This window comes from Anas acuta, chromosome 3 (assembly GCF_963932015.1).
Source record: "Anas acuta chromosome 3, bAnaAcu1.1, whole genome shotgun sequence".
NCBI classification, from domain to species: domain Eukaryota; kingdom Metazoa; phylum Chordata; class Aves; order Anseriformes; family Anatidae; genus Anas; species Anas acuta.
In genome coordinates, this window is record NC_088981.1 from 44,381,513 (window position 1) to 44,403,640 (window position 22,128).

The following is a 22,128-nucleotide window of genomic DNA, read 5'->3' on the forward strand; positions in this document are numbered from 1 at the left end:
CATGAAAAGTGAAGCAAAGGCTTTGTTGATGAAAAAGGTTTCCATAATATTGCTCCACAGATGCATTCAGCAATACTGCAGTGATGTGATGTACACCAGTAACTTTTGCCCATTTACAATGCTGAAGTAATTTCTGCCGTGGTTTTATTACTGACCTACCTACCAGAAAATGGAGATGCAATTGAAGCTCTGTGAATTATTCTTTCAGGGTAGACTCAGCAGAAAAGCATGCTCCCCAAGGCATGTTTCGCACAGTGGGTCTCCTTCTTATAAATAGAGGCTAAGTAATGGCTGAAACAGAGGATTCAGTATGTGGGTTTCCATACAGTTCCATCCTAGTGGAATTAGGATTTAACATCATTGGAATGAAGCAAGGAATTTGATAAGGCTTTTTCTCACATCTCATTGACTTGCTTCTATGGGGATACACAGAACTGCATTTTTAATAGAAGTCATTTAAGTGAAAACATTTCCCAGTTGCCACAATGCTCAGTATGACTCTTACACACCATCATATCAATCTTGTTAGCTTACAAAACTCACAAACATATTCCCACTAACTATACATGTCAGAGAAGCAAACTGGGTCCGTCCAATTTGCTCTTTCCTAGAAAAAAGAAGGCATTTCAAAGGATGCCCAATGAAATTCGCAGCCCTCACAAGTCAGCAGGCTGTTGGCTTTTGTTGTTGTTGTTTGTTTTTTATTGTTGAAAGAATCCAAACGGAGCAGACCTTTTAGCATCCAGCAAGCTAAGAGTGCATTATCTGAATGCGTTCAATTCCTGTTAGTCAATAAAAGTACATTAGCATGTCATCCTCTGCATTGCAGTCTAACCTCCATTACCTGCACAGATCTCCAATGCAAATAAATAGAAACATCAGCTATATCAGCATGCTGTAAAACTCTAAGATGAATTCATTTTTCTTTCTTTCTTTGTTCCTCCTGGAAATCTTTAAGATAGCGGATCTATTTTTAACAAAAGACATTTCATTCTGTATGCTGTGATCCAGAATGTGCAGAAGCATTTGGCAAGATTAAAAGTAGTGAGTCTTAGGCTTCAGTTTAGCAAGATATTACAGCATTTGCCTGACTTTAAGCACAGAAGTAGCACTATTGACTTCAGTGGGACCACTCACCTATTTTGAGGTAGATGAGTGTGTAAGCATCCTGCTGAATTGGTGCTTTTCTAACCATACGTCTTGAAAATTTTTGCCATCCTTAAGTATGCTTGTCAATACATTACTATGAAAGGACCCAGCTTTTCTGTTTTTGTTTTTTCTTCTTCTTCCCTGGCATTGAGCTTTATTCATGCTGGGAAAAAAAAAAAAAAAAAAAAAAAAAAAAAAAAGATTATTTTGCAACAAACAAACTTTAAATTTTCATCTGCCCTGAAAAAATAGGTAGTGCCCTTCATTTATAGGACTTCAGAGTAGAATTCTGCAGTAGGGCAGAAGGAATATTTATACTGCAGAACTGCACGTTGATGTTCAGTTTTTCCTGTTGGAGATACATTCCTTTTTCAAAGAAGTAAAGTAAGAAGTAGGCTAAGGAAGTAGGCTAAGGCCTTGCACACAGCTGTTTTTGCTTTGTTTTTCAGAAAAGTATGGAAGTTTGAAAACAGCAAGATCATAGATCACACACACAAACAAAATGGTGAAAAGATAAATCCATATGCAAATGCTAGTTAAAAATCTGATGTGATGTGTCCAGTGTGAAATATGAAGCAATGGAACACAATTCTCATATTGGTATAACTTTAAAGGCTTTGATTGTTCCATTTATTCTGAATGCTGGACAAGTGAAAGGAGAAAATTGGGGTCCCTTGGACTAGAAGAAAATGAGAATAACAAATGATTAAAACAACATAATAGCATAGATTCAAAATATTTTTAGAAGGCACCTTTTCAGTCCAGAAGTACTCAATATTATATTATTATACAATTATATTATATAAAAACATATTATTATATAATATTTTATATTATATTATGTAATATTAATGTACTAAATATTAGCAGAAAGACCCATAAATGAAGCTTATAAGGATGGGAGCAGACCCTCCAATGATGAATCATGTGTAACTTGGAATAACTAGGCATACAAACAGAAAAGATGTCAGTTTGGATACACAAACATGGTCACCTATGCTGAAAAGCTGTTGAAGGGAAAGGAAGTAAAGGGAAAGTAAAAATGAAGAGCAAATGAATGGAATTCTCATTTATTATTAATGATCAGGAAAAGAGATTTTAACAATATTTTAACGAAATCTCCAGGTGATATGAAATTGCTAAGCATTATGAATGCTAATGAGGGCAGAAAAAAAATGCTGCAGGGCCTACAGAAATCAGGAGGACAGGAAGAAAATATGGTTCTGCTGGGAAAAAAAAGTAAAAGCTATGAATTTCTCCACACCAAAAGATGTGGAGAAATAATCATTATTCTCCTCAGCCAGCCTGACCCCTTCCATCAGACCACAGATGAGGTTTTGAAGTGATGGGGAAGGGCCACTGCTCCTCTCAGCAGCAAGTTACTTATAGCCCTTCTTCAAGAACTGCCCTACCCCAGCTCTGTGGGACAGTCTTCTGACCCAGCTCTCCACTCCATGGCAGAAGCACTCAGCAGCTGCTTTTGGTGTCTCAATCTTAAAGAAGCCAGATGAAAATCTTCACTTACTTCCAAAGAGCATTAATACCCATTTTGTGCCCAGTCCCGTGAGCAGGTGGACGTGCAGTGACTGAGCGCTGGCCCCAGCCCAACTGTACTTACCATATGCGCCCCGGGCACCTCTGGTTGCAGTCTGTTATAAACTTAGACCTTGGTAGTTGAAACAATTTCCTTGTGCTTCAGCTTCTTCTCGGTTAAATGATGGTAATGCTTTCAAGATCTCTGCCAAGAAGCCATGATAGTGACACAAAATCGTATCAATTTCTTCCTGGTTTCCATTCTCTATTATGCTCCCACACCTCCCATTCTTTCTGAATCTGTTTCCTGGCTTCACTCTCAAGCTTCTGGCCCCAGACTCATCCTAGCTATTCTGTGCCACTCCTTCTGCCTCCCTGGATTTCTGGTCCCCACCATCTTCTCCATTCTCCTGCATGCTCGTGCTTCCTGGGTCTGCATCTATGCAATAATTGCTCACGTTCTCCTGTTTGCCATCTATCCACAGATTTATGAACAAACAAACATTTTCACATGGTCCAAAACAAGGCCTTTTAGACAGGAATATTTAAATTGGAAGGCATAAACTGGAAAGAGGCGAGACTGAATGCTTTCATGCTTTCATGGTTTCCTGAGGGAAACCTCCTCCCATCCCTACAACCCCCACCACTGTGCTGGGAGCATCACAAGAGAGACTCAATCTGCAGCCTCACAAAAAATAAACAGAAATAATCACAAAAACAGATGGACATCTCCTAATCCCCAGTAGCTGAAGGCAGGATTTTACTCATGTTTTCAGAAGATTCCTCTCTCTAAAGACCACCATCAACTCAAATCTGTTTTTTGTAGCAGAAGATGTATGTCAGCTGCACTCTTGCTTCCTCTTTCCTATCCATTACCCTGTAAGCTATAGTTCAAAAAGTCATTTTTTCAATTCAAATCAAATTCTCTGAACTCTCTAGAAAGAGACCATCTCACCAGCGATTTGTTTCTTTCTAATTAAATAAAGTAATCCTTGAGATATCAGCCTTTAAGAAGAATGTTTTCAAAAGCAGCTGCTCTGCTAATTAGGCAAAATGCCTGGATGAATGCAATTTACTTACAGTCACCTCACAGAGGCACACACAATACTATGCATTCTCTGGCAAGCAGTGCCAGCACAGAACTAACACTGCCCAGCGTAGGCAACATGAGGGTTTAATCAACTTTCAGAATGCTCTTAATGCTGAAGTTAATGTTTCCAGAAAATGGCAAAAGGCTCCATCTCACTTCACGGCTGAACCCCATACTTCTGTGTGGTGCCTCAGTCCTTCTGCATTGAAGGATATGCTTAGCACACGCCTTCTTCGGTATGCAATGAGCAATGGTGACATACAAGAACTACACTTCCACATATCATGACTAGGATAGTGGCTTCTGTTAGTTTTGGCTCAATCCACGTCTGACTGCTCTGCATCCTCCAAATAACCTCTTCAGCATCTGCCAGATGTTAACAGCTTGGAAGATTCCTTTAGGCACTACCTCTCCATCAGACCTTTAGTGGAATCAATGGCAAGAGGTTTGCAGAGCATCTAGGAACAACAGGACAGAAAAGGGACAGAAAAGGGGATAGAAAGGCTGGTAGTGTGAGTGTGCTGGTGCACCCATTGAGTTTCCATCATGCCAAAAGATAGTCCTAAACAGCACTGGATTAATTTCTTCCTCAACTAATGCTACACGTGCTAGTGCCAACTCAGGCCAAAGTCACAGTTAAAAAATACACAGGCCAAACCTTATACAGAGAGACTCTGTCTCTTCACGTGGTAATATTGCCAAAAAGATTCTGAATGATTTTTCCAAACAAAACATAAGCAAATGTGGGAAACAAACTGTAGTTTCACTCTTGAAGCTGCCTGTTATTACCACTGTATTTTGTGTACTCTGGACTTCATCCAAAGTAAATATTCAACTATTTTCCTTTTAAACACATCTGGAGGTCAATACAAATTGTCTTACCATTAACATTAGTCCCACACAAACTGGCTAATATGCACCCACAAAACAGGGAGTGAAGTCATTTTTTGTGGTCAAATTAACGATGCAGCTTCACTTTCAAGTCCTACCACAGATTTCCTGTTCGATCCTTGGTTAAAGGGTTAACCTCTTTGTATATCTCCATCTGCAAAACAGGGTAAATAACACCTGCCTCCTTTCTGGTATTTTATGAGGCTCTGAGGGCATTTCTATACCACAGGTGCAAGGCACACCCAAGCTAGCTCCATATGAGGAGCACTAACTCTGTTCCTCATTTTTCTAGGGATTCAAATTCAAATTAAAATATGCAGTATTCAATTTACTAAAGTGCTGAGTGCTCAGAACTGCAACTGAAGTCAAAGGGAACTCTGCAATTTATATATATTGACAATACGATAGTAAGTACTCTGGAAAAATTGAACCAAAGGCATCTCCAATGGGCACCTAAAATGAGTAAGTATCTCTCAAATGAAACTTAGCACCTCAAGTCTCGTCCTAGAAAACAAAAACAACTTCACAGCTTTTGGGACATCATAAAGACATTATGAGTTCCAACTGTAAGGTACTTACAAGCTAAAATGCTAAGTACCATTACAAAAAAAAGAGAGAGAGAGAAAGAAATTCTGTCATTAGTGTACAGCTTCAGTAATCTGCAGTAAATAAGGCATGAGGTTGGAGCATGAGGGAAGAGGGTGTAGAGTAGTCACCCACTGAGTATGCATCTTACATTGTACACATCTTTCACACTGAATGAGAAATAGACCGGGGGAACAACATTGTGTAATCGTATCTTAAAAAAGAGGGTCCAAAGTAATATTATGTAGAATAATTGTTATTTTTTACTGGTTTGGTGTCTGATTTTGCAGCTACATAACTCCCTTACTACAGGTTTCTCTTCAAATGTAATTTATGCATGACCTCAGAATCCGTTGATGGAAAACAGAAGTGTCAATTTGACTCTCGTATAAATTGAGAATAATGTCTTTGAAATTAATGGAAACAAAGCAACATAAGTGAAAAGTCAAAACTTCTGGCTCCTGAAAAGTGCAAGTTACATTTCAGCATTTAGATTCACTGTACTAAAGCTAGGCAGCAAAATGGGCTGTTACCTGTACTCTTCTCCCCTTCTTTCAAGTCATTCCTAAAGTCTAGTGAAACTTCACAGAGCATCAGCATTGAACATTCTTCTCTGTCAGTCATCAAGAATTGTGGAAGTTTGATCATTTCCTACTATGAATCTTTCACCTTTATCACTACCATTGCCCCATATAATACCACAGCTTTAAAACTGGTGGCAATTCATACTTTTTACTCTTTCCACAACAAATCAGATAGCACAAGCTATTTGTGGAGTTATCTGAAAAGATTAAGTGACATCACATGGGTTCCGGGGAAGACTAATCAGTGCAACACAGGGGATAATCAGGAAGCTGATTAAAATAAAGATACTGCTGTGATATAGCCCATTTGGGATTTAATGCACAAAAAGATAAAAAGATGAAAGAAAAGGAAGAACAAAGTGCAAGGGATAACCGTTCCTTGCAAAGGAAAGGAGAAAAAGAAAGATATATGACCTTAGATTAACTAATTCTCCTAGGAAGTAGATACTAACTGGTATTTGTTTCGGTGACTTGCATTTGGTCATGTTAGAACACGGTTTGAATAAAATAAGGAGCAGTGTTGTATTGTCTGTTTTAACAAGTGCCAAGACAAGTGATTTACAAAAACGCTTCAGCTCCTCATACCTGCCATGGCATTTTGCAAGATTCTTGCCACATGCTGCACACTACTGGTTGTCTGCCACACTCCACCCAAGAGGTGACAGTATTTCATGCTGTCTTTTGTCAGCACCTTCAGGAGCATCTTAGTTTTTGAAGGCAGTTTTTCTTTCCACTTCATAGATTGAGCCCAGTCATCTTGGCTCTGAGGCATTGCTTTGCACAGGGAATTTTAGTGGGATGGATAGGAAAAGCAACAGCAGAAGTACATTCATCAAAAAAAAAAAAAAAAAAAAAAGCCTTAGATAATATTGTTCATATTGTACCCCTTACACACCTTAACCAATCACCGTGATCATTGGTCATACTGTTCCCGCAGTTCCATCTTATATGTGAATATTAGAACTGTGAATATTTGCATACAACTTGCCAGAACAGGATCTCTCTAGATCCCTTCTGATGTAGTTCATTTTTTTTCAGGGTAAATACAGTTCTGAAACCATTAAACTACATGATGAAGTCTGTGATATGGTGAAAGTAAGGCTTGGTCCTGCTGTTAAATAATGTGTTGTACCGGAGGTGGTGTACATGAATAACTTGGTGGACATGGTGGACATGAATAACTTGGCCTCCCAGCAGGTGCTGTTTTTGACATTACACTAGCGCATCTGGTACTCCTACAGGGGCCGCAGCCAGGAAAGCTAGGCTGGCTGCAGGCTTGGAGGCAGAAACAGCCACCCACACATGGTGTTGAAAGAAGGCACTTGGTGAACAGATGACAGAGCAACTTGTTCCCACTCACCCAACTTGTGTATTCCAGCACAAAGTCAAGTGGCATTCAATTTGAGGTATGCTAGCTTTTAAGGATATGCCAAACGGGCAGAAGGAGGTGACCACAGACAGATGGGCTGTATGCATTGTGTACATTGCCTCGCAAAGAATCATACACACTCCTGAAACTATTAGAATCTCCTTGAATGTGACAAAGTGATCTGAGGACCTGTGGGATCCAAATGCTTCCTATTTTGGTGTAGTCAGAAGAATATTAGTTTTGTGTTGTACGGTCTCCACTGTGTTCACCAGAGTCTTGGTATCAGGGTTTCTTCTCACCCTTTGCATCACTATAGACTACATATTAGTAGTATACACTTTATTAGTATATTCATTATATTAGGATATTCACTTTCACATATTAGTAGTATTCACTTTGCTTTTCTGCCTGATAACTGAGCAGCTCCTAAGAAGCTGTCTTGGAAGCTTTAAATGGCATTTTCTGGGTAGCGACAGCAACATGACCTTGGATTTCTGTGACCAACCATTTTCAGACCCCATTTAAAATAAATCCTGAGCCCTTCAAGTGACTTTGGGAGGCTGAGACACACCTCAATCTCACAAAATGACTCTCTGCCATGCTTTTAAACCAACAACAAACAATTTAGCACTAGAAAGTGAATGGCCATGATTAGATAACACACTTGGGTTGGTTTCCAGAGGGCAAGGTGAAGAGTGCTAGCCCTGTGTGTGTCTGACATGAAACCCTAGCAAACAGGGGAAGGGACAGCGTTAAGAGAACCGCATTTTTCGTGAGGGAAATGTTCTACCTGTGCACGCTCACTGCACCAACATCCTCGCATTATCTTCATATGCAGGGGGCTTCAGCACGACGACGGGCACGGGCGCACTTTGGGCATCGCAGAGGGGTAAATCAGATCCGTCCTCAGCCCGCAGGGATCTGAGCAGCCTGAAGAGCGTCAGAACCCAGCAGCGTTTGCAGAGATGCTCCGGACAGAAAGCACCCCCATGGGGCAGGGGCAGGGGCAGGGGCAGGGGCAGGCAGGAGCCTCCCCCTCGCGGGGAGGAGGCAGCGCACCGCCCCGAGAGGTGGCCCCGGCGCTGCCCGGAGCCGCAGCCCTCCTCCCTCCTCCCCTCCTCCTCCTCCTCCTCCTGCCGCTCCCTCCCCGCTCCCCACCTCTCCTCCAAAACCTGCGGAGCCGCCGCGGCCCGGCTGCAGTCTCCGCGCCGCCCCGGGGCCGGCCGCAGCCCCGCCGCCTCCCCGCCGCCTCCGTGCCATGGCCGAGCCCGCGGCCCAGCGCTGAGGATGCTGCTGGGCGCCCCGCGGCCGGGAGGGGGCGGCGGCTGGGATCGCGGCCGGGTGGGCGAGAGGCTGCAGGCGGCCCTGGCCGGGCTGCGGGAGCTCCAGGTGCTGCGGGAGCAGCAGCGGGACCTGGTGCGGGCCGCCCTGGCTATGCCGCAGCGGGGCCCGGCCGCCGGCGGCGAGCAGCCCCTGTGCGCCCGCAGCAAGGAGCGCCGGCTGGAGGCAACCCTCAGCGCCCTCAAGGAGCAGCTGGTAAGGGACGGGACGGGGTCCCGGTGGTCCCCCGGGGGGCGGAGGGGAGCCGTACAGCCCAGGTGGGGGACAGCGGGGCTCCTCGGAGATGATTCCAGCTAATGGCTGCGCTTGGTGTATATATAAGAAAAGGAAAAAAAAAAAGAACTGAAAGCGTTTATTGCCTGTCTGGGGCCACTGGGTTAACAGCAGCACCCGGTGACCTCTGGCCGTAGCGGCTATCATTTCTTCCTTATGTCAGCTGGCGTGCTTTGGGTACTGGTTTGTTTATATACATCTCAAATAAGGTCTGAAAATAGAAGATTATCTCGTTAGGACTTCGCTGGCACCTCGGAAGGCTTTCAAGGACACGGGAGAAACTAGCGGATAAAATGGAAGGGGCTGGGATTAGATTTATTTCCCGGGACGTGCGGGAGCTGGGAGGGCGGCAGCAACTCGGCTCCACGGCGGAGAGGGACGGGTCTCACCAGTAGGTGCCAGTGCAGGTTTGGGAAGCATCCTCTGGGGGTGCCTGCAGCTTGCGAGGGACGGCTCCGAAATGTCTAAAACCGAGGGTCGGGCTCCTCAGCCACGCTGCGGTTGTGCCAGCGCCTGGAGCTGCGGTACAGCGCGCTTCCGACGGACCTGCGGCTGCTGGAAGCCTTCCAGCAGGGCATACCTGCTAGCTCTCTGCTGTTGGTCTCTTCCCTGCAAATTTCAGACGTATATTTAAGCATAGGTGCAGACCTCGGCTTTGCATAAGACTAAAATAAAGAGAGAGATAAGAGGCTTTTCAAAGTAGGATTTCACACATCCTAGGAACTCGGAGACCACAGGCTGAAAAAAGTTTCTTGGTGCCTTGTGGACAGGACATTGCAGTCAAACCCCTTGAAAATGGTGTTCACGATCACAGGAAGTTAAGTTAAAGCTAAAAGCAATAGAGAATGCAAAGCACGGCATTGCTCAGGGAGTGTTGTGTCTTCACCAGTGTTGTTCTTGGCCCAGGGATGGTAGAGTCTGTGATCACAGCTCTATAGGCTTTCAGATGGAGAAACTCATTAACAATGTAAACGTGGCTTTGCCTTGGAGTGCATCTTGATCCAAGTTTCACGTAGGGCTGTAGCCCTAGGCTTTTGTGTGGTCATAGCTGCATTCATAAAAAGTTTGGTCCTTGTCACATAAAACGTGGAAATTGTATCAGATGGAGCTGGCTCGAGGCTTCTCAGCAGTGGAAGCAAGACAGATGAGAGTCACACCAGGTTTCTTCTGTGCTGGGAGGGTGAGTAACAAGCACAGAAGCTTCCTGAGGTGTCAAATGCCACCAGCAGGAATGGGTGGAGTGGAGCTATCAAATCTTTTAGGGACCACTTGCAGATGCCACTCCAGCATCCCAATCTCTTTCCCAGCAGCGGGTGCTCGCACCAGCCAGCCACTGACCTTTCCAGCAGTCTGCTGTAGGCAGCAAGGCCACAGGCTTTCTGCTGCCCCTAGCAGGCACATCCTTTTTTGTCCCTAGTCAGTGGCTCTTTTTGGTGTCCAGGGGCTCTTCTGGCAGAGCTTCAAGTTACCGCGGTGCAGGCAGCGAGTCTGTAGCAGAGACTGGGAAGAGAAGCAGAGCTGTGATGCTATCTACCCTCAGTGATCCCAGAGGTGCTAAACAGGTCTCTCAGCCAAACTCTTTTGTGGTGACCTAGAGGACAAAGAAGAGGTGCATATTCAGGCTAAGGCAAAGGAAGAATTCTATGACATTTCCACTAAGTGGGTAGATATCTAAGGCAGCAGCATACAGTATCGTTCATGTTTTCTCAGGGAACATATTTATAAAACCTCATTGATTTAAGTCCAATGATCTTATTTTGCAAGCTTTTGTGTGGCTTACAATGTTGTAAAAATGTGGAGAAGGGACAGAAATTATACTGAAGAGGAAAAAAAAATGATTGGTACCCTGCTTTTTGTGCAGATTTTTTTTCCCCTTTAAATATTTTTAAATGGAAGAAAACATCTTTTACATCCTGGAGATTATTTTTTTTAATATATATTAAAATAACTTAAAGTTTTTCTCAGCTGTTCTTTTTTGTTTGTTTGTTTGTTTTTTCTCAACTGAGAAAAATGTGTGCTTCCAGAAGGGATTCGTGTCACACCAAAGTAAGTGTCTGAAATATGTGAAATTGACCTTCCTCTGAAACTGGCTACTTTGCAGACTCAGTTACAAAAAGACCCAAGGGTGAATGGATTTTAGATGCACAGACCTCGGTAAGATTAGTGTTATCTTTTGTCCATTCCAAAATGCAGTTGGATTAATAAAATTATCAGGTGCCAATCTACAACCACAGCAAGAAACATCAAAACCCTCTTTAGCTGAAGTGAGCTGATTAATAGCAGAGCGGAGTAGTTAAGCATGACCGGTGCTTTTTGGTACCTTGTTCTGGGGTGCCAGTTTCTGTAGATTCAAAGGAACCTGCTTTTCAGAGGGTGTTCTTCTGAAAAATGGATGGTGTGACAATATTTTTGGCTCCCAGAAACCATAGTCCATCAATAGCATGAGTTGATTTGGAAGTCTGGTCCTACTTTGTGCGGTGTGCAGAAGTCTTCGCAGCTGCATTGCCCAAAGCAAACAGATGGCTTCACCTGCAAGGTTTTGTCTCATGTAAAATTCATGTTGTGAATTGAGAAAGAGCGTGTTCAGGGTTTGTTGTTCTGGGTGCCGCTCGGTGTGGTTATTGGAACAATAACAACCTCAAGCAGCACACTGGAAAAGCCGTCCTTACCCAGCCAGAGTGAGACGTGCTTGTTGTCTTGGAGAGCAGAAGGAGTTAACTGAAAGATCAAAGCTATGAAGTCTGCCAGAAACATGAAAACCCAATGGTGTGAGGCACCATAAAAGGGTTAAAACGATGATGTAAATCATGTGTGTTGGTTAAAATGCTGTGAAAGCGCAGACAGAACCTGGAGGTATAATAAATAATCTTTGAATACCTGAGAGCCTTGTGGCCTCTCCGTCATTAATCAGAAACCACAGACTGAGGGATTGGCTGGCGAAACATTAATCATTAAGCAATTAATTCCAGCCGTGAAAACAAAACTTTGTGATTTCCTGAGTAGGTGAGATTGAAGGAAGCGTGGCATGTCTTTGCTTTTTCACCATAAAGGAAATACAGAAGTACTGAGGAGGTCATGCATTCATCATTCAGACGGGATAGAAAATGTCCTTTATTATCCAGGTCTTCCTTTTGTTTGTAGGAAACAGGAAGAGTGAAAATCACCACCTGTATTCCTAGGGAGCAGTAATGAGCTTGCTGAGCTTAAACATTTCTAGACGTGCAACGCTGATAAAATGGGGTTTTACTTCTTGTGTGTTATATGTCCCTCCGGTTCCCTAAAACAGTGCTACAAATACCTTTTAGTTTTCCCAACAGCACCAACAACTGTAACAGTTGTCTTGTGAGACTTGAAACATCTGTCTTTTCTCTCTTCTTTGATTTTCAGTTTCTAATCACTTACCGATTAGCTCAGGATCTTAGCTTTCCTTGCATTTTGTATTTGTAGCTGTGGAGAACCCTAAAAATGCAGATCTTAAAAGCTGAATAATGATAACACAAGGAAAGTAGAGCTGAAAATGCATACATGTACATACTGATTTTAATTTTGTGTATGTTGTTTAATGTTGTATATACTTTAATTAGTTAGGGGACCTAAATATTATTTATTTGAGGTTGGAAATGCTGTTAGAGCTGCACTTTTATATGTGAAATGTAGGCACAAAGAATCTTTTTCAAGAAGAGTGCCTTTCTTGCTGTTACTGAACGGAAACCTGGCCTCACAAGGGCTGCGAGCACAACTTTACAGCCACCCTGAAGAGAATACCTTTCTGTGAAGTACTGTAGGATGCATGGTTAGGCATGATATAATTAGAAGCTGCCTAAATAGCGGCTGGGCTTACATAATTTGCCAAGTGCCATGTGAGAAGTTGGTGACAGAAACCAACTGTGGTTCTTTGGCTGGTACCCTAATTCCTGGCCATCTGTCCCCCTACGCTGTCCGTGTAAGTGTTGGGGGGAGCAACTGCAGGAGCTGTTACCACAGATCAGTCTGGTCAGTGACCACAGTAGGCAAAGGCCCTCGTTGCTGGCTTCTAAGGGGGTTATTTGCAAGCTTGAAGGCACCATTTTTTTTAAATACAGACGTTTCCACAAGAAAATTCAAGAGACACATTCTTCTTACTTATAATGTGCGGAAACAGCTAGCCATGAGACATGCAAGGGAAATTTTCAGCAGCAAAGATGGTGTATTTCATGTAGTGTACTCTTCCTACTGTAAAGAGATGCTACCAGAGCTAAGGGCTTTGCAGAGTGCAGTAAGCTACCTGTGCGTCGTGTGGTGATAAGATACCTCTACACACAGTCATTTTCTTCCACCAGAAAGTATCTTTGAGTTCACTCAGGCAATCCATAATGTTTCTCTCATCCTCCACCCAGAGGCAGTGTATGGCAAAATGCAGTACATATATTAGTATGATAATTAGTCAGGAGATTGCCATCCTCTTTAGTTAGTCCCTGCTATAGGTGTAACAAAACAAGGGAAGTTGAAGTAGCATATTCAGTATGAGAAGTTCTGAGAAAACATTCAGCTGGGCAGAAGGCAATATATGCTGAGAAACAAAATGTTTTGTACTTGCATGTTATGTCAGGCTCATTACAGAGATCCATTTGCAACAGTCCCTAGCTAAGCAAAACATTTCACGAGTGCAGAATCTGTCCGGCACAGATGGCCTGAATTCACGTGTTGCTGCTGAGATTCTAACTACGATTATTCTTCATTTTCCCCTTCTTTCCTTGACTTGCAAATCAGTCTCGTTTGAGAAGACAGGATGTCGGCTTGAAAAGCCACCTGGACCAGCTTGACCAGCGAATAAGCGAGCTGAAGCTGGATGTCAGCAAGACCTCCAGTGAATACCTGGACAGTGACAGCCGCCCCAGCTCAGGTAACGTGCACCCTGTCCTTTATTTCCAGGAGTGTGGTGCCAGTAGAACTGAAGGATGTCAACCACTGAGCAAAACTCTGTGTGATGTTTGGTCAGAAAGAGTGCCCCAGGGCTGAGGTGGAGAGTAGTGATGTGGCATTGAGCGCACACACAGAGCTGGTGAGAATTCGCCTGCAAAGTGGATTTAATTGGAAAATGCTGTTTCACTCAACAGGATTTTTTCTGGAAATTTTCAATTAAAAAATAGACATTTTAGCCACTAACAGAAGGAGAAGACAAATCTATTTATTAATTACCATGTTCAGTGCAAAATGGCCATTGGCAAAAGGTCTAAAGTACTTACTAGAAGCGAAGGAGACCAATACCTTAAATCTGCAGTCTTGAACATCAGTAAAGCCTTAAAGATCACAACCACTGCAGTGCTCTGACCTAACGAATGTTTGATCATTTGTATAAAAATGAGTTAATGAATAAAGCTCTATTAAAAGACACTGAGAAACAACACCCCAGCAGTCTGCTGAGTAACGTTCTCATGGACAAGAGAGAGACGGAGTTTCAGGTTTCTGTTGTGATTCACAGGGAGAGCTGAACTGAAGTCTTTTATAGCTGGGATGTCTGTTAAAACCGGTTTCTGTTATCTAGTCTGGGACAAAGGGAACACCTTTTTAAACAAAATTTTGAAAAGCCTTAAGTCTACCTTGATACAAGGAAATAATTTGTATTTTTTTTTTAATCTTGAAAGCTTGCACAATATGAGAAAATATTTTTATGTCTTATCTGTATCTATACATTGAATAGTAATAATTTCCTGAAGCATTACAAATAGCTGAGCAGGAATAAAGCATCTTACCACTAACTACTTCTTCCAACAGTTTTGTTCCACATGCATTTATGTGGATATGCATACGCATTTGCAGGATGATACTTACAATGTGTATAAAAGTTCAAGTTTCCATGAGTGTTTAAGTTCAAGAGTTATCCACTTAGGCACATACACAGTTCAAAAGGAAACAGCATCCTTTTCAATTTGCTTTATATAGAGAAGAATTATAAAAATTCCCACATTGAACTGACACAGAGCCTTATTTCGTAGTTCCATAATTAATTAGCAATGATGGTAGGACCTGGAGAGACAAGATAACCTCCACTCTGTGCCCTCAGATATTCCAGCTATCATAGACTTCGCAGCTCTGATCACAGGCTGGTTTTGCTCTGCTGTCCCAAATGAGCTGTGCTTGTATGCACCTAGCACAAGTTACAACATCGTATGATGGCTGTTTTACACCAGTTGCATAATAGTCCCCAAAGATGTTCTTCGATAAAGAACAGAGCATGATGGTGCTGCACTTCACCCCACCTCATGCTCAGAACTAAGTGCACATGTCCGTGCTGAGCTGGCTTAGGGCCTAAGGAAATATGCAGAAGCCCAACAAAAGGTAGTTGAATTAGTTGAATCGGAGTATGCCTTTGCAAAAGTTACCCCCCAAAAATGGTGACAAATTTAGACCTGGGGCAAATAGCAAATGGAGATTTATCTTATTCTCTGCACGTTTCTTCTACAGACCATATTTAGTAACTGTAAGTCGGAAATATCTTCCTATTTATTTCACCTCTGCAGGCTTCTACGACCTGAGTGATGGTGGTTCTTGCTCGCTCTCCAATTCTTGTACCTCTGTGTACAGTGAGTCCATCTCCTCCTCCCACACCAGTCTCTTGCCCAGCTCTCAACACCCTAAGGCAAGGCTCAGTGTGTTTGATTACCGACCCAAGTCTGCAGATGAAACTACTGTGCATACCACCAGCTTCCAACAGCAGGACAGCTATGCCAGCGATGGATGTCGGATTACAGCGAGCACAGACGTTTCTGGGACTCCTGCCAGGTCCAGACCGAGGCCAGTTTCCACAGGTAATTGATTGCAGAGCTGGGTACTCATTCAAGAGAAGGGCAGAGTCCTGGCTATTACTCTTAGAACCTTGTACACCAATAGTGTAATCAATACATAGCATTCATTTTAAATGTACAAAGTGAGAATTAATTGAAACCACAGAGCCTTGCCATTTACTGTACAACTTTCACTTGTCTCAGACTCAGATACTTTTAAATAATAGCAAATATGAGGAGGTATGCAATTAGAGATGGGAAAGTACTTAAGTGCATGAGGTAAAATTGTAATGAATGTCTAGTTATTTTTTTAATTTATCTGTTTGAGAAATCAGTAAAATTGCATACTTTAAATGTCTTATGTAAAAGTACAGCGATGCCTGAAAAATATAGGGTGAATTCAGTATTAGAACTATTGCATTTTACTGAGAAAGATTTTCCAAGAATTTGAAGGAGAAAAAGCTATTTCCAGACTTAGTGTCTGTGTTCTCAATCTGCCCTGAAATAGCATGATAAGACTTAGCTTGCTAGCCATATTTACTGAAAGTAATGTGCACACACGATATTCTTCATACTTTAAAATGTACAGTTAGGGATAACAGACACCAAAGGTTAATCACCTATCTATGAACTGCTCTTGAGCCTAATACTGGACCAAATGTAAATTTGCCTCACACCTTTATGCATAATGGACAAACCTACTAGTTCTCTGAGTCCCTTGTTCATGTAGCTGTGAAGTGCCATCATATTATTTTCCATTTTGGTCCTTCCATATCCTCAGAGCAGCCTCGTGCTAGTACAGTTCTTAGGGTGACCCAGTCAGACATGTTGCTGTTCCATTTTAGAAACAGTGGAGTCACAGAGAATGTCTTTTCAAGTACAGCATCTCTCTGGAGTCATTCCCACACCTTCCTTACCTGAACTAGCTCACGTCTGGCTTGCTGAGAGCTGAAACAAAGACCCCCTGTTATGTACAAGTCTGTGCAGACACACCTGAAGTGATGGTGGTAAATTACAGTATAAAAACAAATTGTTCTCAAGGCTTCTCAGATGCTGGGGGGGAAGAAGTGTTGATCTTAATGATCCGTGGCTTCCAAGTTCAGATTACAGACTTGGTATTGTATCAGGAACGTGCAACGTTTTGCTCTTAGCAAATGTGGCTTTATGCGCGTAGGGTATGGAGATAGATTAGCAGAAAAAGGGATAAGTAATGTTAAGAAGAGGTGTGGGAGTGAGGGCACAGACCTCCTTTAGTCCTCCTTCCCCTTTTATACATCCCACTCCTTTCTTCCTGGCTACAACCTCTTACTTCATTCAGCGTGAGAACCATAAGTGGTGGGATTGTTGCCTCTGTGGAGAAAGAAACAATTTCTGTGAAGCTGGCCATGTTGCAGAGAAGTGAGTCAAGATTTTAGTTCAGAAAAGCATTGTTTGGAAAGGAGAAAAAAATTCTCATTTTCTCCCCCTAGCTTGTTCCTGCTGAAAACTGCAGGTACAAACAGATTTCCTGTTGCCACAGAAAGAAAAGGCAAGCTTGGTAAAACACCACACACGCACAGGATTCTTTTGACCCCTTCCTGGTTTGTTTGTGGTGGCTGAGTCACTGCTCCTTTGACTGATTTTTTGCATAGCTGTTCATTTTGTAGTAGAATAAGTGATTTTTGTTAAAAGCTTGTGATACTGATCCTTTTTCACCTCACTATAATGAGTCTGGACTACTGTTACACGAAAGCATCATTCGTTTGAGCTAGAACATGTGCTAGAGTGTCTTCCCTTTTAACATAATGTTGGGGGAAAATCAGTTTGTGGTAAAACCATGTCCTTTTTTGTGGAATTTCTATGCTGTGCACAGAAGGTAAAAAGCAAAGGGAAAAGAGAACACTGCTACACACTGCCAATTTCCTAAAGAATTTTCATGTTGTAGTTATGTTGTTTGAGACATCATTATCCTGAACTGCTGAAGCAGTTCTTTAAGTGCCTTAGGTAGGACAGTGCTGACAGCTCCAAATTTTGAAGTCTCCCAGAAGCTTCCTTGGACAGGAGAGAGGCAGTCACTGTAAGTGAAATACCTGCTTGGATTTAATGTTTGGGTTTCCTGGCGGCATGAAATAGCCAGGAAAGTAGCTAGCTGAGGATTTGTTGACACTGCAGCCTGCACTGTCATACCAAGAAATCCAAGCAGACTGCAGATGGTTCCAGCACTCTTGGTATCTATCGGAGGTAACACAGCACCATGGTGCTCTACCGGCTGACTTGTCCAGATGGAGCAGTCCTGCTCCTGAAAAACAACCTGGCTCTCACTGAGCAGATGTTCCTGAGAGGAAAGTCCAGCAATCTGGTGTAACTTGCCCTTAGTTTTTTTTTTTTCTTTGTCAAAATTAAAAGGTTCTCTAGCCCATTTTTCTACACACTTAAGGTTGACATTTTAAAAATCTGCACACATAATTACAGCAGACCTGATTTTGTGCCTTTTAATAAAAGCTCAGAATATTTTGTTCTGAAATTAAATGCTTCAAGAAGTTTGGAGACTTAAGGAAGGCATTGACTGGTGATGTTGTCAAATAGAATTAGAGATTCAGTTAGGAGTTTTTATTGGATTTCAGGTTGAGGAAAAGTAGAATCACTTCATTGTGGCCTGTCAAGACACCTGAGTCTTAATGTCTCTGCACTGTAGGTTGAGTGCCTCTGTTCAGTAATGCCTTACTGAAGCATGATGCAAAAAAACACAGCTACAGCTTGCAACTGTGAAGAGTTTAAGAAATACCTGGTGTCTGTTCAAGTCTTCTTAAGGAAGCTGGTTGAGTACTGTAGATTTTTCTAAAATGCGTGATATAAAAGGGTTGGAGGAGAAGCTGGGATTCAGATTTCACCACTTTTAAAAAAATAAAGATACTGTTGACTGGTAGACTCTTGCGTGCTGGAAATTCCAGGAATTTCTTTCTAAGTTATAGGTTAGTTTTTTTGTTTGTTTTGTTTTGTTTTTAAAGCTAACAAACAAAAAGTTATTTAGTCAGAGGAAGTCTTTATCCCATCCTGGGGGAAAAGTATGAAAAAAAATATATCTGTTGAATTGGATAAGTCTGGTTTGACGCTTCAGGCTTAAAAGCTATTGGATTCACTTTTTATCTCTACTAAGAAATAAAAATAACTTCTTATTTTTGGTTGATTGGATTCCTGTTGGTCTGTGTTGCTTGAGAACATTTTTATATATACACAGATTTACTGTCATCCAAGTAGCACAGTTCAAATTTCCTGCGAAGGCATCAGTTTTATCATTGGTGTTAAAAGGCATTCTAATCTCCATTATGCTAAGGTGAATAAGAGCCCTGAGCTAATTCAGTGTTCTTGGAGGACTGAAAGGCTTTCTGCATTCCTGCTACTGATTTTAGTATAAGTTAACACATCCCTCTGAAATAACACTTTTAATATAAGCCAGCTTGAGTGTAATTGTCTGTGATTTAATTAGGTTATTTATTTTCATCCACTGTGTAGGTGACTTGGAAAGACTCATTCCAGCAGACAGTAGATTTCAGACAGAGACAGATCACAAATCCTCATTGCCTCCGTGCCATGCAGACTTGCAGCTGCACAGCGTGGACCCCAAGTTCCAGAACGATCTGGTCTCCAAGAATGGCATCGATGTGTACCCTTACCCAAGCCCCCTTCATGCGGTGGCTTTACAAAGTCCCCTTTTCTCCCTGATGGGGACATCCCCAGAAGCAGACCTCCAGGCTTCCCCCAGCAAACCCATGCCTAGTGTGACAGGTCCCAGCTTGATTAGGACTAGGCCAACCGCTGAGGCCAAGCCGGGGGGTTACATCAATAAGTTACTGCAACTGACGAGATGCAAAGGGAACAATCGAGCTGATGCCAGTGAGCGGGTTTCGACAAAGAGCCAGCCAGCCACAATGCACCAGAGACTCATTATAACCCCCAGCGCTGGTGGAGTGAAAATTAACAGCAGCGGTAGCCAGCTGGAAAAACAAGCAAGTTCTCTGGAAAGTAACAAAGCTGAAGGAAAGCTGCAGAGAGAGATGCCGGAGGGGGAATGTGCCAAGCAGCAGGAGACCATGCGCTGTGTGAATGAGGAACAGCCGTCCACTCTCCCTGACACAGAGCCATCAGCTGTGAATAGTTGTTATCCTGCCAAGTCAGCGGCTAGGGGCTCTCCGCTGGCAGAGGCAATGGAGAGCAGTGCAGAGTGCAGTTCATCCTGCTCGCAGCTGTGCCAGGAGGACTCCAGCCTGGGCAACTGGAATGCTAAAGCTGTCCCTCCCAGAAAGCTGCCCCTCAAAAGAAGTGGCAATGCCAAACAGGGTAGCACTGGAGGGCATGAGCGAGCTGCACGAGGTGAGTTTGTTCACGCCCAGTTTGTCCCTGCAGAATCCCACCAAGTCAGAGTCAAGTTTGCCAGCTCCAAAACAAAAGCAGTGAAGATAAAGAGGAGGAACAGCGAAAAGGTGCTACGTCCTGGGAAGCAAGCCTTTTGTGTGGAGAAGGCAAGAGGGGCTCATGGGGCTGCCAGGCTGCCTGCTGAGTGGAATCAGCCCCAAAGACCACACGCAGCAAAGAGCCTCATCCGGAGACCTTCGTACTCTGGTGATGTGAGTGGCAGGTCGTGCTCAGAGTCTAGCCTGTTCCCTGCACAGGTCAAGCTGCCCACCACACCATCCAGGTCTGAGCTCTACAGAGCTTCTGCCAACGCGCTGTATTCCCTCGAAGGAGCTTCTGTAGACACAGCCAACAAGAAGAAGCAGCAGCGCAAGTGGCAGTCCACGGTGGAGATCTCTGCCAAGGCCCACGGGGCCAGCTCCTCTGGCCTAGGGGCAGCAAAGCAGCCAGCAAGGAGAGCCAGTGTCCTGCGCACCCTCAGCATGAGGGCTCGCTCCAAGAGTCATCACCACGGAGCTTACGCCAGAAGCGAGTCAGACCACTCTGAGTACTCTGCGGAGTGTGCTTCCCTCTTCCACTCCACCATCGCAGAGACCAGCGAAGGGGAGGTCAGCGATTTCACAGCTAACCGTTTTGGGGACAGTGAATCCAGTGAAAGTGACTCGGATGGCAGCAGTAACAGCAGCAGCCTCGCACTTGACTATGATGAGGGGGATGAAAGTGAGCTGATTTGGCCCGAAGGTTCAGTCAGACAATCAGGGACTGTCCAGGTCTCTTCCAGGCCTCTTCCCCCAGTGCCCAAAATCTGTCGCATCAAAGCTTCAAAGGCACTAAAGAAGAAGATTAGGAGATTCCAACCCGCTTCTCTGAAGGTTATGACCATGGTTTAAGGGAGAGTGAGCATTTGTTTCTTTCCTTGAGACATCCTGCTGACTCTCATTTGCAAAACAAGAAGACCAATGTGCAGAGAAAAGGACCTGTTTAAACGAACTTTTAACAATCCCTGAGTCAACACAAGGGATATTTTTGTTTGTTAATGCCTGGACATAAATGTCACTGTATCTAATTTCCTCTTTTGCCATTTATTCTGTAAATATGGATCTGTGTATATTGTGTGATGCCTTTTTTTTACTATGCAGAAGGGTCACCATGGTAAAAATAAAATGCCAGGAAGAGATGACATGTTCAAACAACCTCTGCCATAAGATTTTGCAGGCAGTCTCTTGTTGTACATATGCACCCACAGTACCAGTCTCAGACATAAAAGCCTCCTAAGAAGAGGGGCTCTTTCCAATTGGAGATTTGGGAACATCCCTCCCTCCTGTAAGTAATTCTGTGCAGTCTGAAGGAGCATTAACCACCCACCTATGGAAAAGCACTCAGTGCTGTCTGTAGTTCTTTCTTTCATGTCAACCATTCATGTACCATCTCCCAACCACAGGAGGACAAGTCTGTTCTTCAATAGAAACATACCATGCTTATTCAAAAGGCAGTGTGTTTGTAAATGAGAACAAGACTTAAGTCTGTTTTCAAAACTGAGAGAATAGGGTTTTTTCCTTCAACCCCTTCTCTATATGATTTTCTATGTTATTGTTCATTTATTGAATGAGTGAAAGAACATGAGGGCTCAGTACCATGGTGTGTGGATAGCTGGGACTGAGATTATAGCTTTGCCCCTGAAATTGCAGACTCAATAAATACTATTTAATATACTTGCAAAGGCTATACTTGTCTGACTTTCATGTCTAAAGAAAATGATTCTGAGAAAATGTAAATATTCTAACATTGCATGAGGCAAGCAGGAGGAGCGGTCTCTGGTAGAGCAGATATGCATTTTCGTAATCACTGTGCCGGAGGGGTTCTGTTTTATTTTTCAGAGGGTCTCTATAGCTCTGTAGGAACCAGGGCCCTTTCAGCCTCAAGAAACTTACCTCAGCATCTGCTTCTGACTGAGTGAATCTGAAAGCAATATTTATACTGAGGACAGAGTGGTGTTTTAACTGTCTCACTTATATTGATGCAATTTTGCTACAAGACACTCCTCGTTTAAAAGGTTTATGTATGTATACACAACAGATTTTAAACACATCTGAGGGCACCTATCTGAGGCTTTGAATCAGTTGCTAAACTGATGAAGTGATTTTTTTTTTGGTGTGT

At 43.1% G+C, this 22,128-nt stretch overlaps 1 protein-coding gene and 1 long non-coding RNA gene across 2 annotated transcripts in view; one reads left to right on the forward strand and one right to left on the reverse strand.

Moving 5' to 3' along the window:
• Nucleotides 1-8,291, reverse strand: part of LOC137853980 (uncharacterized) — a 26,249-nt gene extending 17,958 nt beyond the window's left edge. Inside the window, exons 1-2 of the long non-coding RNA XR_011094855.1 lie at nt 7,992-8,291; nt 1,138-1,312 (exon numbers count right to left, since the gene is read on the reverse strand). This is a non-coding gene — a long non-coding RNA (uncharacterized lncRNA). The remainder of the gene's footprint in view (nt 1-1,137; nt 1,313-7,991) is intronic.
• Nucleotides 8,292-8,403: 112 nt separating this feature from the next.
• On the forward strand, nt 8,404-21,683 carry DACT2 (dishevelled binding antagonist of beta catenin 2). Its single transcript, XM_068676875.1, has 4 exons — nt 8,404-8,737; nt 13,565-13,697; nt 15,316-15,603; nt 19,072-21,683. The coding sequence occupies exons 1-4, from the start codon at nt 8,489-8,491 to the stop codon at nt 20,859-20,861; spliced, it is 2,460 nt and encodes an 819-aa protein (XP_068532976.1). The 5' UTR covers nt 8,404-8,488; the 3' UTR covers nt 20,862-21,683.
• Nucleotides 21,684-22,128: the final 445 nt, after the last annotated feature.